Source organism: Pithys albifrons, chromosome 2 (assembly GCF_047495875.1).
Source record: "Pithys albifrons albifrons isolate INPA30051 chromosome 2, PitAlb_v1, whole genome shotgun sequence".
NCBI classification, from domain to species: Eukaryota; Metazoa; Chordata; class Aves; order Passeriformes; family Thamnophilidae; genus Pithys; species Pithys albifrons.
The window spans coordinates 61238329-61255759 of NC_092459.1; the positions used below are offsets into that span (position 1 = coordinate 61238329).

General features: G+C 44.8%; 2 protein-coding genes across 2 annotated transcripts in view; both read right to left on the reverse strand.

The window, feature by feature from the left end:
• PLAGL1 (PLAG1 like zinc finger 1) overlaps positions 1–1432 on the reverse strand; it is a 50519-nt gene extending 49087 nt beyond the window's left edge. Inside the window, exon 1 of the mRNA XM_071549226.1 lies at positions 1339–1432. The gene's annotated coding sequence lies outside the window, so the exon portion shown is untranslated. The remainder of the gene's footprint in view (positions 1–1338) is intronic.
• Positions 1433–5321: 3889 nt separating this feature from the next.
• RSPH3 (radial spoke head 3) lies at positions 5322–13380 on the reverse strand. The gene is made up of 8 exons (XM_071547945.1): positions 13171–13380; positions 12899–12986; positions 11585–11726; positions 10835–10980; positions 9948–10151; positions 8753–8915; positions 7589–7675; positions 5322–5717 (listed from the first exon to the last, which is right to left on the reverse strand). Exons 1-8 carry the CDS (start codon positions 13290–13292, stop codon positions 5455–5457), a joined length of 1215 nt encoding a protein of 404 aa, XP_071404046.1. The 5' UTR covers positions 13293–13380; the 3' UTR covers positions 5322–5454.
• Between the last annotated feature and the right edge of the window lie 4051 nt (positions 13381–17431).

Below are 17431 nucleotides of genomic sequence, written 5' to 3' on the forward strand. Positions count from 1 at the left end.
GATTTGCTAATCTGATGGTAATAATGCCAAACACATCCTCTCCTACTTCTTCTTGGAAAGCGAACGTCTGTATCATCTGTATTTTTTCACGAAGATCCTCATCATCAAGGTGATATGAATTATCCTGTATGTTGAACAAACTAGCCACAAACAGATACGTATGTAGATGTATGATGTATTCAAAAACAAAGCTTGAATTATGTCCTATATAGTCCTTTATAAATTAAAAATATCAGCTGAGGTGGGAAGATTATGTTTAAATTCACTTTTTTAAGACAGCTACTGCTTTGTACTCTTCATCAACTACTTTAAATATCTTCTACAAAAGCAGTCAGCCTTACTGACCCTTCTTTGTGAGGAGGAACATATTTATTATCCACAAGTCAGCCAGGGAAAGCAACAGCCCTCAGAGAAAAGTCTCGCAGTCCCAAATTCACCTTTCCAGAAAAGGAACTGTCATTTGACTACGGGACACAAACTTTTAATGGGGAAATAAAAAACAACAGAAAGTTAAATTTTAACCAAGTTATGCACTTTAAGGGAAAAAAATAATATTATGTAATAAATCCCTTTTCCCATTAAAAAGGAAACAAATTAAAAAAAAAAAAAAGGAAAAAAAAGAAAAGGTCGTGTGCCCCGTAGGAGTCAATGACAGCTCAAGCTTGACCTCAGCAAGCTGTCCGCCTGTTGAAGAGACATGAAAACCTGATGCAAACCGTGCTGCGGCTGCTTCTGTCAGCGGTGATTTTGATGGTGTCGAGACCCGTGTGCGAGCTGCGGGCGCACCTTTGGGACCGCAGATGTTTCCCCATCGAACGAACCTCCTGGACCACGACCCGAGTTTCCTGTCACGGAGGTGGCACCGCCGGACGCGGGTCACGGCACCCCCCGCTCTGCCCTGAGCTCCCCGTGAGGGCCGTGGGGCCGGAGAGCGGAGCGAAGGGAAGATGAGATGCCGCCGTGCCCCCGCCCCAGCGCCCGGTGCCGCGGCCTTTCCGCGCCCGGAGGAAGAGGGGCCGGACGGGCTGCCGTGCCGGGGCTCCGGTGCGCGGCGGGGCGGGCGGACGAGCGCGAGAGCCTGCGCGGCGGCCGGGGCGTGAGGAAAGTCGAGAAGGAGAAGCGGAAAATAACTAAGTAAAAACAAAACTCTGCTCCTGAAGACGGGGCACGCTGTAGCACAGTTTGCGTTCCTGCGGCGGCGGGGCCCGCGCGGTCCGACAGCCCCGGCGCTCGGCGCCCGCCCCGCCCGAAGCGCCCCCCGCTCCACCGAGCGCCCCGGCCCCGTTGGGCACGGCGGAGCCCCCCGGCCCAGCCCGCCCGCACGCCGGCCCCGCTCACCTCATGTTCCAGCTCCGCGGGCACCGCCCGCTTCCCCAGCGCCGGGCCGGGGAGCGCAGCGGCGCCTCCTCCCGTCCCCGCGGCGGTGCCCGGTCCCCGGAGCCGCCTGGCGGCGGGGCGGTGGCGGGCGGGCCGGGGGAGGGCCGGGCTGGGGGGCGGCTGCGCCGCGTCCCCTCCCCGCTCCGCCCCTGAGGAGCCTGCGGGCGGAGGGGCGAGCGCCGAGCGGGGCGCGGAGGCCGGTCCGCTCCGCAGCCCGTGGTGCCCGAGCGCTCCCTCGACGGAGGCGCTGCCGGGAAACTTGATGGAAGCGGAGTGTGAGTACCGCGGCTGTCCGGCCGCCGATACCACCTCTGCCGTGGCCGCACGGAGTTGTCTGTACTTGTGAGGATCCACACAACCCACCACCTGCACTGGTGGTGGTCAGTTGTCTGTACTTGTGAGGATCCACAGAACCCACCACCTGCACTGGTGGTGGTCAGTTACTTCCCAGAAAGGCACCTCACAGCATTAAGGATGCCCTGCACACGTGTACCGGGTTTGCTTCCTTCACTTGGGGGTCTGCTACAGACCCGCACCCCTGCAGGCCAAGGGCCGCAGGAGGGCAACATGTGCACATCCCCTGGAGCGACTGGTGGGCTGTTTCTTCTTGTCCTGTCATGGGTCATCCCTGGGGAAATGCTTCCGTCTTCTCCATAACTACCCTTTCAGTCCTGGGAAACCATGGTTAGATCCAGCTGAACCTTCTCTTCTCCAGGCTCAACGCACCCAGTGCCTTCAGTCTTGCTTCCTATGGCAAGTTCACATTTAAACACATCTGTGGCCCTCCATACAACCCTCTCCAATTTTTCAGTGCCTCTTTTGAAGAGGGGAAGACCACAGCTGGCATCAGTTCTCCAGCAGTGGACCCACAAATGCCATCGTGTGGAATAATGGTGTCCCTTGCTCTTCTGGATATGGTCTTGCTGACACAAACACACACACACTGTGTTTAAGATAGTTATAGTTTCAATTTCCAAAGCATGATTGAATCACAACTGCTGCTGAAGCAAATTCCACTGTTAGGTTGTTTTTAGCAGCATGTATTGTCTCAGTGGTGGCTGCAAGATCCAGCTAGGCCTCTCATAGTAATGATAGATAGTAATCTGTTGGGGCAGTTTCAAGTATTATTGCACCAGCCTCTCAGCCAGAGTTTTTGACAGAAAACATGAGTCCCATGGCAGTCGGCAGCATGGGATATGCCACTACCAGAGTTGCTACAGTTCACTGTTAAATTTATTAACTTAAACTGCCAGTGACAATACATATATGCTAATACTATCATATGTTCATAACCAAGGCTGGACAACTTGAGCACCAAATGTCTGTGGTGTGGCTGAGGAGGAGGAGTGAGGCAGCATAAAGCAGTTTATAATTACAATGATACTACAAACAAGCAACATGACAATCAGACCCTGAAATGTACTCTGGGCCATGTCTCTCTACTGCTTTGTACCAGTAAAGAAACCCTGTCAGAGAGAAACCACACTGAAATAGTTTCACTATTTCACTATGATAGATACTGTTATACTGGTCTAAAGATAAGAAACGCCGGACAGGACTCCATGGCTTTGTGAACAGCAGTGGGCTGTAGCTGTATATTCCTGTTGTTGATACATCTTCCTCAGGCTCCCAAGGTTGTAGCCATTAAAGATGGATAAAGTAAGGTGCATGTTTAACACATGTATATAAACAAGCAAACAAACACTTTCATAGGTGTATTTTTATTCGTTCTTTCTGCAGCTATTTGAAACCCATGACTTCTGCCAGCAGCAAACTTGCCATGAATTTTGCTCTCACCAAATAGCTCTCAGTCCGTCAGTGTGCAGTGGAGAAACGTGGAGAGTCTCATGGCCCAAGTGTGATCCATCAGTATCAAAAGATTCCCCTGAATCAGAGCCAGGCAGTAAGTTTCAATGTTTTTCCCACTTCCTAAGTGGATGTTGGAGTAAACATGGAGCCACACTGCTGGGCTGGTTGTTGAAGTAATACTTTGGATTTTTGTAGAGAAATCAACAGATGCAAATTACATGGATACAGCCATATTGTAACCAGCTGCTTTTGATAAAACACATAAAGATAGAAAGCACACACACTACTGTTTGGGGGTTTCACTGACAGGCATGCGGCATGGGCAAGACCAGAAGAGGTACTAGCTCCACTCCTCTGCTACAAATGGTCCGTTGGTTACAGTGCAAGGCCAAAATGAACTTCATGTCTGGTTTCTGGGAGAAAGCACCCAGAAGTCTGCATCCTTGTTCCACCACTCAGATGTGTTAAGAGTTGCTTATTATCTCAAAAGACGGCTGAATATAAGCAGGGAAATGTTCTTTTCCTCCAGTCTCAAAGGACAGGCTGAAATAGCTCTGCTGAACTTTTTGAAAGGGCTCAGTTCAACTCTTGGGCTAAGACATGGCATGAAAAACTCAGCAGCTGTAGTTAGAAAGACTGAAACCCACAATTCTCAGAGAAGGTGTGGATGCCCCATCACTGGAAACATTCAAGGCAAGGCTGGATGGGTCTTTGAGCAACCTGATCTAGTGGAAGATGTCCCTGCCTATGGCAGAGCAGGTTGTTGGATTAGATGATCTTTAAGGCCCCTTTCAACCCAAATGATTTTATGATCTAGTGTGAACTGTACTGGGTGGCTCAAGTGTTGGCTCCTCATGTTATAAATGAGTAGACTTTGCAAAAGGTCACTGTCTTTGGTGTTTAGCAGAGGAAGGAAGTCCAGACATGTGTCACTAGTGCAGAGTGCAATGTACAATAGGTGACATCAGTAGTGTCTTTCTACCTGTTTCTGCGGCCAGATTGCTGTGGGCTGTCCTGCCCTCTAGTGCCTGCAGTGACAGGTCCCTCTCTCCTCTCTTGGCTCCTCCGTGCACACACAAGCACACCCAGGAGCTGCAGACCCCCGTTCCTCCCTGCTTCATGCCACCGTGAGTGCAGAGCTGGCCACCCTGCGGCCTTACCTGCCTGCCAAGGACAGCTGCTGCTGGGGACACCATCCCAGCAAGGAAATGGTGTTGCTGCAATGTAGCACAGAAGTACTTTTATGAGGGGGACTACTCCACTTAAGGAGTTGGCCTGTGAGCAAGCACACGTGGCAGTGCAGACACATTCTGTCCGTCTTGTCTCACACCATTTCCAGTAAACCATGAGGAAAGAATGATTACAAAGAAAATTGAGACTGGACTTAGCATGTGGCTCCAGCCCCTCACCTGTGTTCCAGGAGTCAGGGACCTAAGGGGGATTTTCATAGAATCATAGAATCGATTGGGTTGGAAAAGACCTCCAAGATCATCGAGTCCAACCCTTGGTCCAACTCCAGTCCATTTACTAGATCATGGCACCCAGCGCCACGTCCAATCTGTGTTTAAAAATCTCTAGGGATGGTGAATCCACCACCTCTCCGGGCAGCCCATTCCAATGCCTGATTACTCTCTCTGTAAAGAATTTTTTTCTGATCTCCAACTTAAATTTCCCCTGGCAGAGCTTAAGCCCGTGCCCCCTTGTCCTATTGCTGAGTGCCTGGGAGAAGAGACCAGCCCTCACCTGCGCTGGCAGAAATTCTCAGTGGCAATTCTTTGAACTTGAAAAGCTTGAGGAACAACTGCTTTGTTCTATTACTTGCTGAGATTGTAAGGAAAGACAAACATGAGTGAAAGGGAATTTATCTAATTGCTGTAGTAGCTACCTTTCAAAATGGAGAAAGTAAGGAAATTTTATTTCAAGAACATTATCAAAGCACTTACAAAGGTTATTATGAGGCTTTCAATGTCCTTCTAGTACAGGGTGTTGGACAGCACTACTTTTCAACTGAATTTCCCAGTTTTCTGATGGATTGGATCATGTAGAAGGGGATAGCATTTCCCTGCCATTCATTGCACTAATAAATTCTCTCTTGACTCTTTCAGTCTAAAATCAACAATGTCACATACAGGAAACATGTTTTATTGCTTTACTGTTGCTTAAGTTTCTCTTTCAGCATGGGTAGGGCACAATACTTGTAAATCGAGAGGAATTAACTTCTTCTTTCTAAGCCATTCATTTCCATTTATATGATGACTTGCCTGTTTGTTACTCAGTTTCCAAAGCCTCTATTCCTGTTTGATCTGATTCTTGTAACGGGGAAGAGATGGGATCTGAAGGCTGTTCCTCAGCAATAGGTTGGTCAGTGTCTTCTTTCTGTGTGACTGGTTGGTCAGCAGCACCTGTCTCACCAGACATATGGGGTGCTGCATCTGTTGGCCTGGGCTCTTCATCAGGTGTCTCTGACTCATCAGACAGGTACTGAAAGCTAAATGCATCTAAACGTTTTACAACCACTGTACGAATCAAGGCTGAAACAGAAAAAGCCACCATTAACAAACACAGAGGAAAAACCCTACAACTTGAGACTGTTTTATATATTACTGATCTATAACTTCTTAAACAGGGAAAGAACACTGAAGTAACACTAAAAACGAAAGAGAACTTAAGTAAGACAAAACCATCCCTGCTGCTGTAGCCAAATGATCAGCTTACACTCAAAGCAGTGATTCAAAAGGGCGTACTTGGATATTTTTGTTGATTTCCTCACATTTGCTTCTCACTCCCAGAGCAGGTCACCCTGCCAGGAACAAGAACTAGCTAGGTTATACACAAGGTGATGTTTTGGGCAGCCTTCCTTCAAAGAGGTTAAAAATAGATCCTTAGAGACTCTTCCTATGCTTCTGCTTAAGAGGGGAAAGAAGCCATGAACTATCTCAACTGAGGCTGTGTCTGTCCCTACAAAATTTAGGAGATGTCATTTGAGGGTTCTTTTGCAGAGATTATGTTTACTCTACAGAGGGTGATGTGGTGTAAGTCAGGAAATTCAGAGGGTAAATAGCAAAATGGGCTGCTGATATTACTTACTGTCTTGCCTCAGATGCCCTGTATATCTCAGAAAAGGAGCAAGACAATGATATCTGGTTAAAAAATTAAACAGATTCAACAAGAATATGATAGATGTTCTCATCAGTAGTGTATCCTCCAGCAACATTCTTCTAGGGATGCTTATTCTGTAGTCACATAAAATATTTTTTTCTTAAAAGAAGAGAACTTTCCATCCCCTCCGGAAGAGCTACATGAAGAAGTGATCCTTGAGTGTACATACTGGCACATATATCAGGATAAAATACCTAACAGACTAGCTGTAATTGTCTAAATAATACTATATCTTAACAAATAAAATTCAAGGTCCTAGTTAAACTGAAAATAAACTCAAAGGAAGCAAACACAATTTTAATTCAAACCCAAAATCGCAGCAAGAGGAAAACTATAGGAATGAAGATGTAATGCAAGTGTAAAAAGTGGTTTGATCTAGGAGCACCCTAGTGGACACAAATAAATCATAATTTTGTGTTTCTACACAAGACAGTTCAGATTGTTCAGGTGTTTCAAGTACAGCCTCTGAAGCCTGCATAATAAAAGAACCCAAATACTTAGCTTGAACTAACCCCAAAGAAGACTGAAATTTCAATCTATTTCAAAAGCAAGGACATGATTATTGACTACAGCAGGAGGGAAAACCCTTGTTTTGAAGAAAAATGTTGGTCACCTCACTTTGCAGTCAACCATGGCCTATGATTACCCTCCTTTCATGTAGGAGGATAATCCATAGCACTGGGAGCTTACACAAATGAATTAAGAGACTTTCATGGTATACCTATGGCAGTACACAGGACAGGCTTTTCTGTTCCTGCTGGCACAATCAGGCACACTACAGAGAACATACCAGCAATGGCAGCTGTGTAACACAGAGAAAGTAGAGGCTTCATAGCAGAAAACAAAAACTGTGTTCTTTAACCATTCTCTTCCTGACATATATGTTGTATCTCCCCACGCTGACACATCTCAAACAGTATAAAGCCAGAACAGAGTGGACAGTGCAGCATGACTGGCACTCCTATTATTTCAGATGAAAATAACTTACCTAGTTGTATGTAGTAGTAGTAGTTTTCCAACCTTAAAACAATTTAATATAGTAAAAAAACCCCAAAACAAAAACAAACAAACAAGAAAAAAACCCCAAACAAACACAAAAAGCCATGGGTACTTGCAGTTCTGGCTAAAATGACACCTCCTACCTTAACCCACAGGCACCATGTAAATGTGATATTTTTTCTGACCAGGGAAAAGAAATCAAAAACATCAAGCAGCCCAGATTACATTACAGGATTTAACTTACAGTCAAGCATTGTCCTTCCCAGAACCTTCTTTTGTAGTGTTTCTTCCACTTCTGACATCAGCCATGGAAAGAATTCTGTCTCAATATCTGTAAAAATTTAGCAGGACAAAAGAAATAGAAAATACCATTTTAAGATGACCAACAGGACCTGGAGGCTGTTTTTTATTTGATACAACAATTAAAGAATGAAGCACCCAGCCAAAAGACACTTGCTTTGTAAGAGTCAGGTGAAATCTCTTGAGTGTTGTTTTTCTTCTTACCTCCAGCCTCTCTTACTAAGGTTCATCGTCATTATGGACTCAAATCAGATTCCACTCAGTTGCAGTGATTTTCAAAGAGGTCTGGCACCCTTGAAGGGCTAGCACAGATGAGATACACAGTCATGTTTCTAGTGAGATCCAAATAACTATCCTGAACAAGTCAGGAGAATAACATTTCTTGCCTTGCTTTCCAAAGACATTTGGCTTCTGGTCTGCTGAAAGCATATGCTCCCTCTGACTAAAGAGCTCTTGCTTACCCATATATTTCTCAAATCATACTCTTTGTATGCGGTGATCCCAAAGCCTGCTCTAGTTGCAAAACACATTCAGTTTCTGCATTAACCCTATGACTTATTCTGGAGAGAGTGTAGCCATTCCCAAGCTGTGGTCTGTGCCCCTGTGTGGAGCTTGGTGAAGTGGAGTGCAGAAAGGCAGCCCATAAGAAATGCTGCTGATTCTAAAGGCTTGGAAATCACTGATGTACAACTCCACAATTATTTTCAGGGTCTAATTCTAATTGGCTAATTTCTCCCTTGCTCTGATAATCATTAAAAAAACATTCAGAAGGACATACATTCTTTGTTCTATCAAAATACATTTACTTCAATTTGGATCTCTCTTTCACTCTCTCTCTCCACTGTACCAATCCTAACCAACCATTTATATCTCTCCAATTCCAAAGCAGCTCTTCTCATTGTCACAATGTCAGCTCTTGCTTATTCTTGACTACTGGTACAGATGACCAATAATGTTTCATTGTGTTAAAACTATGAGTTCAGCTACAAATGTAAATGAATAAAGTCTTATGACATTATTCTAAATAATAGGACAATATGCTATGTTTTATGGTTGTTCTGAGCTTTATATTACTTAGTTTGTATATTTTTAAAAAATAAATACAAACCTCTTTCTATAGGGTCGTAAAAAAATCCACTGTCATAAAGGTTGCTGAAGACTGAGGGAATGAGATCAGCCAGGTAACGCTTAGCAAATGCCCGAGCTGCAATCTTCTCTGTGGTCTCTTTCTGTTTCCGCAGTTTTTCCAAGTGCTCGAGTCTCCGACGTTCCTGTCAAGGCAATTATGCATGTAAGACTTGGAGGTCTGTAGCTGTTACTGCTTTGACCTAGATTTTGAAGAATTATCACAGTGCAAGTCTTGGAAGTACTAAAGATAATCAAAACTACAGATAATCATGGTCTCTACCTGGTATTTGCAGCTTTTATCTTTCATAAAAACTCCTCATATGAAAGAGTTCTTGAAAGCAAGCTTGTACTCAATCTATAGAGTATTAAAATAGCCCAAAATTACAGGGAAACACATTTCTGTGTTCTGTCGTTCACCTTTTCTGATTTTGGGACGTCTGTAAAAAAAGGGCCTCACAGCTGTCCAAACGAAACCCTTTTCTAATGCCTTAGTATACACTGATCTCATGCCTTCTTGCTATATTATTGCAGATCAAGCTGATCATTGGCCTTGGAAAGAGATGAGGTTGGAAAAGTATTTCCTGATCTTTTCATCTTTCCAATATTCTCTCCTATGTGATGTAAAAAAAGATTAAAACTCAAATTAGTCCAGGAAAACATTAAAAACCGCAATTATATAAGGCTGATAAATAGTGAGTTGTTAAGAGTTGTCTTTTCTGTTTATTCCTATTTACTAAATATTAATCATATAGCATCATACTTGGAGATCTTGAGATGAATGTGTGCACATAGAGTAGTGCATGGACTGGATGTGAAAGACTAGGAGATATCTCTTTTACTTTCAAGCACTCTGACTATTCATTTAGCAGTTATTACAAAGAAAAGGCTTATGAAACAGCTGCACCAGGTACAGAAGAAAATCCCATTGATCTGGCCTCTTTATCACATGTCCAAGTATACCAAGTCACTCTAGCTGCAAATAAGCATAACAGTATGGTGCTGTTCTATGAGAGCAAGTGGCAGAGTACAGCTCAACAAAATGTTAGGAGGAATATCGAAGTTAATGGTACCTTTGGGGCATATCCAGCTTATCTCACAGCTTGTAGATCAGTACTGGAAATGTTTTTCTTCCTTCTGATAAGCATTCAGACTGTTATGCTCTTAGGAAGTCCTACCTTCTCCTCTCTGATTCGTCTGTCCTGCTCTTCCAGGCGCTGTAATTCAGCAAACTCTGCATTACGCAGCTCTATAAAAGCACGCTGATGTGCTCGCAGATGGGCCAGCTCTTCTTCCTCCATGACTTCCAGCAAAGCCTGCTCAACTGTTTTCCCAATCAGCACTTCCAGCATTGGCTTAACTTCGATGTCAAAGTCAAACAACTGAAGATAGGAAACAGGGAAACAGAGATAAATGTCCCTTGATCACAATGGCTCCTAACAAGGGCTTGCAAGAAGAAAAGGAGGATGAACAAAGTCCTTACGCTGAAAGCAGATTGGAGAAGATGAGATGAGGGGACAGTGTTAGCTAAAGCAGAAAGAAGCATGAGTGCACCTGGGGGCTAAGTGATGAGTGGGCTGGAGTGAGACGCCACACACCCTACCACAGCTACTGTAGGGACTGCCAGGGAGAAGCTGAGCACTCACTTGGACCTTGTTTCTATGTTCCCTACCTCTTGTTTAGCTGGGCAAATTTCACAGAAGAGGACATTTCTCAACACTGTAGTTCTTAGCTGAAAGCAGCAGAACTAGTGAACATGGAGAAGCATCTTCCTTAATTTTGTACTTAACCCCAAAGCAGACATTGGAGAGTTGGTGGGTTTTTGGTTTCTTTGGGTTTGGTTTTTTGTTGGGTTTTTTTGTTGTTGGTTGGTTGGTTGGTTTGGTTTGGGTTTTTTTGGTTGTTGCTTTTTTTTTTTGGGGGGGGGGGTTTGTTGTTGGGGGGGTTTTTTGCGTGTTCTGTGAGGATTATTTCCTTTCTGGTTCTACTTCAATTCTGCATCAGAAATGTGTTTTCTATGGGAGACATTTTAACAGCACTTTGTGGACCTGACTTCACTTCATACCTCTCCTTCTTCTATTTGAGTGGCTGTATCTTTTCCTGTTTTGGCTGGTATGAAGAGTGGAGTAGGTGGTCTGTCCAAAAATTCATCTGTTTGACATTCTCTATCAGCCTCTAGTACCCGGTCAAGAATCTCTTCCAAATACAGTTCTAGAAACAAAAGCACATTGAATACTCAAAGTTGGATTCTTTTTATTTTAACTCTCAACTATTTTTGATGACTCTACATTGTGAATTATATCCAAAGAATACAATAAAATATCTTCTATAAAGTTGTACAAAAAAAGACAGCTCAACTTAAAACATAGATCAGTTTGCTGCATAAGCCATCTGATGCTATGTCCTTTGTAATGTCAGGTGCACTTCATGGAAGTGATTCACAAGAGGGTAGCTCACTTTCAGCAAAACTTTTTTAAACCTTCAGTTTTAAGCATATGTGAAACTTCTCTGATGATACTGGAATAGGAAAAAATAAATGAAGAAGTCTTGACTAGTGTTCAAGAAGGTACACTGAAAACTGAAAAATAAACCTTCTGGGAAAACGTCAGTGATTAGACAAGTTTATTAAATACAACTTAAAATAAGAGGTTATAATGGAAAGGATTACAGAACTTCCGATTCTAGCATTTTACAATTTTAAACTTATACCTGTGTGATTCTACCCACTTCATCCTCAGTTTAACATGTAAATATAGATCAGAAAGCTTTTATTTTCATATGAGTATATTAAAAAAACCAAAAGGCAGCCTTTTACCTGTCTGCACATAAACGTGCTCTCTGCCTTCCACAGGCTCTGGTGTTCCTGGTCGAATTGGCTCTTTTGCGCGCTTTCTAGCCAGTGCTTTCTTCTGTGCGACCTTCTGCTTTTGAATCTCAGGGGGATTGGGTTGGGTACTCTGAGCAGGGATGAGGAAGGAAAAATAACCCACAAGACAGGATACACTTTGTTCCTCAAAATCATATTTTATTCTCTCTACAGGAAAATGAAGATTGCTGTTTGATTTGATTGCTTGCAATCTAGCATTTTGGATTTACTTTTCTGAGTCCTGACTCTAAAGGACTGTAGGGAATGAAATTAATAAGGTATGCTACCTCCTACAGTCACATACTAATGGGATCTCACACTAAGAGCATTCATTTGTTATTTGAAAGTGAGTATTGTATACAGAGCTTCGCTTTGTGAGATAAGGCATATTAAAATGGTATGTTTTTTCTGACAAGTGAGGTTACAAATGTTGAGACGTCAAATGGACTTAGGTTCAGTTATCATATTATGAACAGAATTGTTTGCTAGATAAAAATTATAGGAGCAATTATTGCTGATGAAACAAAAGACATTCACACTACCTTTTAAATTCAGTAGTCTGCTTACGGATTGAAATGAACATCAGTTTCGAATTTCCTAAACAAAACTTACAAGAAATTCACTCTAAGAAACAGCTACTGAACAACACAAAGTTATTTACACAAAGTAGCTTTTGAAAATACAGACTACTTAAATTCATACATGGTCAAATTATCTATGTCAAAATATTATTGAAAATAAAGTATCACATTTAGATGGGGCTCTCAGCAACCTGAACCAGTGGAAGATGTCCCTGTTTCTGGCAGGGGGATTGGAACTAGATGATCTCTGAGGTGCCTTCCAACCCAAATCATTCGATGACTTATTACTGTAACAGAATAAACAAAATACTTTTGCCTCCTCACAAGAGCTGCAGTTCTCCCTGATGACACCTTGCATATGATCACCGATTAGGCAGTGATGGCATGTGCTTAGGATCGTTATACTAAAGAAATGGAGAGGGCAAAAAAAAAGGAATCACGTACTTAATGGGGAGCGGGGTGGAAATCAGAACTACAGAAGTTAATCTGAAACTTTAAACGCTTTAAAGAAGAGATGCAGACAGTGACGGGCTAGCTTAACTGTGACTATGTGAAACATTTTAAGTAAAATTACAGCTTCGGTAGTTAGAATTATAAATGAGGAACAGCTTTCTTGGCCTGCCTACGACTTTCCAACAAATCTGTAGCATGATCCCTATAAAAAACCCAAACAAACCCGTACCTGAGGCAGGAGACGAATGGCTAACGCTGGTCCCCGCGCCACTCTGGGGTCGCGCATGATGTTTCCGTAGCGCAGCGGCTCCTTCCCCCTGCGAGCGGCATAGACAGCGCGGCTGCAGCAGCGCGCCCCGCCCGGGCCGGCTCGGAGCAGCTCCCCAGGAGACACGGAAAGAATGACCCACTGGCAGGGCGGCGAGGGCTGCCCTCCCTCAGGAAGGGCGGCGAGGAAGCCGGGGTGAGGGGAAAGGCGCGGAGCGGGGGCGGGACACTCACGGCTCGGCGGCGTCGGGCGGCTCTCGGTACTTGGGGCGGTCGAGCAGGCAGCGGGGCTGGCTGCTGTAGCTGTAGGGCAGCGCGGCGGGCACCGCCAGCTCCGGCTGGCGGGCGGGCAGCATGGTGGGCTCTGTCCCGCAGCCGCCGGGCAGTGCGGGGCGATGGGATGGGGGCGGCGGGATGCGGTGGGATGTGGAGCGATGCGGTGGGATGTGGGGGGCGGGGAGTAAGGGAGCGGTAACGGCGTCCGTCTCCTGGGCAACGCGCCGCGCATGCGCAATGCAGGAGGCCACGAGACGCTGCTGGGACCTACGGAACACCTTGAGTGGGAAGGGACCTTAAGAATCACCCAGTTCCAACGCCCTGCCCTGGGCAAGGACACCTGCCACTGGACCAGGTTGCTCAGAGCCCCTTCCAGCCTGGCCTTGAACACTTCCAGGGGTGGGACATCCACAGCTTCTCTGGGCAGCTTGTTCCAGTGCCGCGTCACCCTCACGGCAAAAAATTCCTTCCTAATATGTAATCTAAACCTACTCTCGTTCAGTTTGAACCCATTCCCCGTTGTTCTGTCACTACACGCCCCTGTGAAAAGCCCCTCTCCAGCTCTCTCTAGGCTCCCACATCACCATAATGCAGAAAGGGTTCGCGTTCGGCAGCACTGTGAGGCCTCCCCTGGACGAGGTAGAATCATAGAATCATAGAATCGATTGGGTTGGAAAAGAGCTCCGAGATCATCAAGTCCAACCCTTGGTCCAACCCCAGTCCATTTACCAGATCATGGCATTCAGTGCCACGTTCAGTCTCAGTTTAAAAACCTCCAGGGATGGGGAATCCACCACCTCTCTGGGCAGCCCATTCCAATGCCTGATTACTCTCTCTGTAAAGAATTTTTTTCTGATCTCCAACTTAAATTTCCCCTGACAGAGCCTAAGCCCGTGTCCCCTTGTCCTATTGCTGACTGCCTGGGAGGCTGGTAATGAGGGAGGCAAACCGCGAGGTGTCACCGCCCTCCTGCCGGCGCTGGACAAGCTCCCCGGGGACTTAGCTTCCCAGGAAAACCGGCGGTGGTTTAACCTGACGGGCAGTGACATCGGGCTGCAAAGATTGGCTGGGAGGTCGCGAAAACCTGTTGGATGGCATGTTCGTGACTTAAGTTATAGCCAGGTGGGGGTTGGTCTCTTCTCCCAGGCAGTCAGCAGAAGAACAAGGGGGCAAGAGCTCAAGCTCTGCCAGGGGAAATTTAAGTTGGAGATCAGAAAAAAATTCTTTACAGAGAGAGTAATCAGACATTGGAATGGCATGCCCAGAGAGGTGGTGGATTCACCATCCCTGGAGGTTTTTAAACTGAGATTGGGCATGGCACTGAGTGCCATGATCTGGTAAATGGACTGGAGTTGGACCAAGGGTTGGACTTGATGATTTCGGAGCTCTTTTCCAACCCAATCGATTCTATGATTTTATGATTCTATGATAAGTACTGATATCCTAAAAGTACCAGCTCCAACAGCTGCTCTCCAAATTTTGTGTTTTCCATCCAAGGAGGGGATTTGGATGCTGAAAAGGTGTTGTATGACGGGAGATAGAGAGTGAGATGTGCCCTCAGTATGCCATCCCATCCACGGTGAGCTGCATTCCCTGTCAGGGCAAATCATGAGAATGTGTTTTCAGGTCCTCTGAAAATTTTCCTTTCAGAGAAATATAAAAGCAATGAAGTGTTACTGACACAGTAATAGCCATTTTTTTAACCTATGTGGGTAATGATATGCCTTGATTGCTTTAGCAAGACAGAGTATATAACATCAGCTATGCCCTTTGTTTCTGAAACCTGTGGTTTAGATGTAATTCATGGGTGGAATTCCATTAGTTTAACCTCAGTTATGTTACTGCTGCAGATATCTGTGCTCTGCCACAGTCCTGTAAAGACAGTCTTGGACGAAAGAACTGCAAATAGCACAGTGTACTTCCTAGAAGGCATGAAAGAAGCTGTAGAGCAGGAAAAGCTTTTTAAAAAACAAGTTCAAAAAACACACTCTAAACAAAACAAAAAAAAATCCTAACAAAAAAGTTGAGTGTGGAAGGCAAAGCAAAAGAAGGAATGCTTTTGTAATTCATTAATGGACAGCTTGCAGGGTCAATACAGGAATATAGTAATGAAAATTGTGTTGACTACACTCTTGCTAGCTGAATAGTGGGACAGGAGGATATGGGCCCACAGGAGTACAGTTCAAATGTCGCTGGGGCAGGAGGGGAGTGCAGTCCTTCAATATTTGCTTGTGTCTGGGTGAGTAAATTTAATGAATAAGCAACTCAGTCCAGCAAAGCCAGAGCACTATGGCCCTTGAAATTGATCAGAACCAATACAACCTTTTGATTTTGGAGACCTGACTCGTATTGCTTTTATACTGGGGACTTGAAATCTGGATGGACCTTTCCAGGACTGTTAGAGATCTGGTGTTTCTTATCCCACAAAAAACAGCTGCAGCATGGCCTTAAAAAACATTGGTTTATACACGTTGGGTAAGGCATTGACTGTGCTTGCTGAACAACCCTAGAAATTTGGCTGGAATAGACTGGGCAGGCAGACAATGAGGAGAGGGCCTGCAACCAGTGGAGCGTGGATTCCTGAGGTGCTGACCGTTACCTATTGCTCACAAGTCTTGTGAACACAAAGGTGTTGCATCACAGGTTCATTTTGTTAACCTGGCCCGAGCCTGGTGTCTCACCTTTTGGGTGAATTTCTCATTCACCTAATGCATGCACTGGTTGAATGGCAGCCACTCTCCTCCTCACCTCTGTGAAACACTTCTAACCTTATTACCAGTCTAGTGCAAAAATCATTGTAAGTATCATGTGGAAGAGATGCAGGTTTCTGACTTTGCAGATTCTAAGTGACAAAGTTGTGCCCAGGCAAAACCTCAGCTCCTCTCTCTTACCTCCTTTTATGTTGCTTGTTGCTAAAAATACCCGATGAGTTCTGGAACGTTTTGTGTCATCACAAGACTGACTGCAGGTGGAGCTAAAACCACACTGATTGTAATTAGAAGTTTTTGCTGCCATTAGTACTCAAAGCTGCTCTCCAGATCTCACAGTCACAGTGGCTGTTCCATGTATTCTTTGGAGGATTGTCTTGAATCTGCACAGACAGCAGTGCAGGAGGTACTGACTGGGAAGTGGGCCTGCCTAGCAAGGAATGAATCAGCTCATCTCCCATATGGCAGCTAAGAAAGGTCTTTTGAGGTTCCTTCAGCTGACTTGAAAGCTGCAGAGCAAAGGCTTCATCTCCTTCTGGGTTAGCTGTGGGTCTGTTAAAATGCCTTGGAGCCAGAAATTACTTTTTTGTTTGCTTGTTTGTTGGTTTGTTTGTTTTGGTGAGAATTTCCTGCTGTTTTATCATGCCTTATGGCATGCCCCTGGCTTTCCTTTTTAGGATGTGAAACAAGTTTATTCACAGTAAAGCAAAAGTGAAGATGTCAGCATGTAGTAACAGAAGATGTGCATTCCCTATTTCCTGTGGCACTGGGGATGCATTCTATAACTAATGAATGACACCTTGAATATAAGGGGTCTACAGCACTATGCTGGGATCTTTCTAGCCCCTAGCTTGGATGTTGTTAGCTTGGGAAACCTGGTACCCCAGTGCATTGCATAATATGATGCTAAACAGACTAGCTATGTTCAATTTGCAACATCTTAACTTTCTGTAGCAATCCATGACTGGGAAAGGAAGGACGTTGATGAGTATAGACAATGCTTAATTGTCAAAGAAGAACATAAAGGGGCATAATACCTTCCCAGAGCATCCTTCTATCTGGAGGAGGACCATGGCTGCTTTTAAAGTTAGTGGAATGCTTCCATGATGTAACACGGTGTTATTACATGAAATTTGGTTTAGATTTGATTCTCCATGTTCCTGAGATGGAATTTTAAGTTGCAATTCTGACCCCTTTGGTCCTGCACATGAAAGCATGGATCTCCCAGTTTTGGAAGTAACGCCTCTTGAGGCCAAAGACCATTGCTTTCAAGAAGATAGCTAAGAATCACAGAGCAGTCTAGACTAAAAGGGACTCTGGAGGTCTCCAGTGTAGTCCCCTTGCCTATGCAGGTACAAATTCAGAGATAGATTGGTCAGGGCCTTCTCTGACAGATTTTGAAAAACTCCAGGGATGAAGATGCTCAGAGTAGCCTTGGAAATCCCAGAAAGCATAATGCTGCTGCTAACCAATGCCCTCAGGTGTGTCTCAGAAATACAAAATACACGGTA

What these genes read in the sequence shown, in the direction of transcription:
- RSPH3 (XM_071547945.1), bottom strand. Translation starts at nt 13,292, where the DNA reads ATGCTGCCCGCCCGCCAGCCGGAGCTGGCGGTGCCCGCCGCGCTGCCC. An exon ending in CCGCCCGACGCCGCCGAGCC is followed by an intron (nt 12,987 to 13,170) that starts GTGAGTGTCCCG and finishes TGCCGCTCGCAG; the next exon opens with GGGGAAGGAGCCGCTGCGCT. An exon ending in CTCAAATAGAAGAAGGAGAG is followed by an intron (nt 10,152 to 10,834) that starts GTATGAAGTGAA and finishes TCCTATCTTCAG; the next exon opens with TTGTTTGACTTTGACATCGA.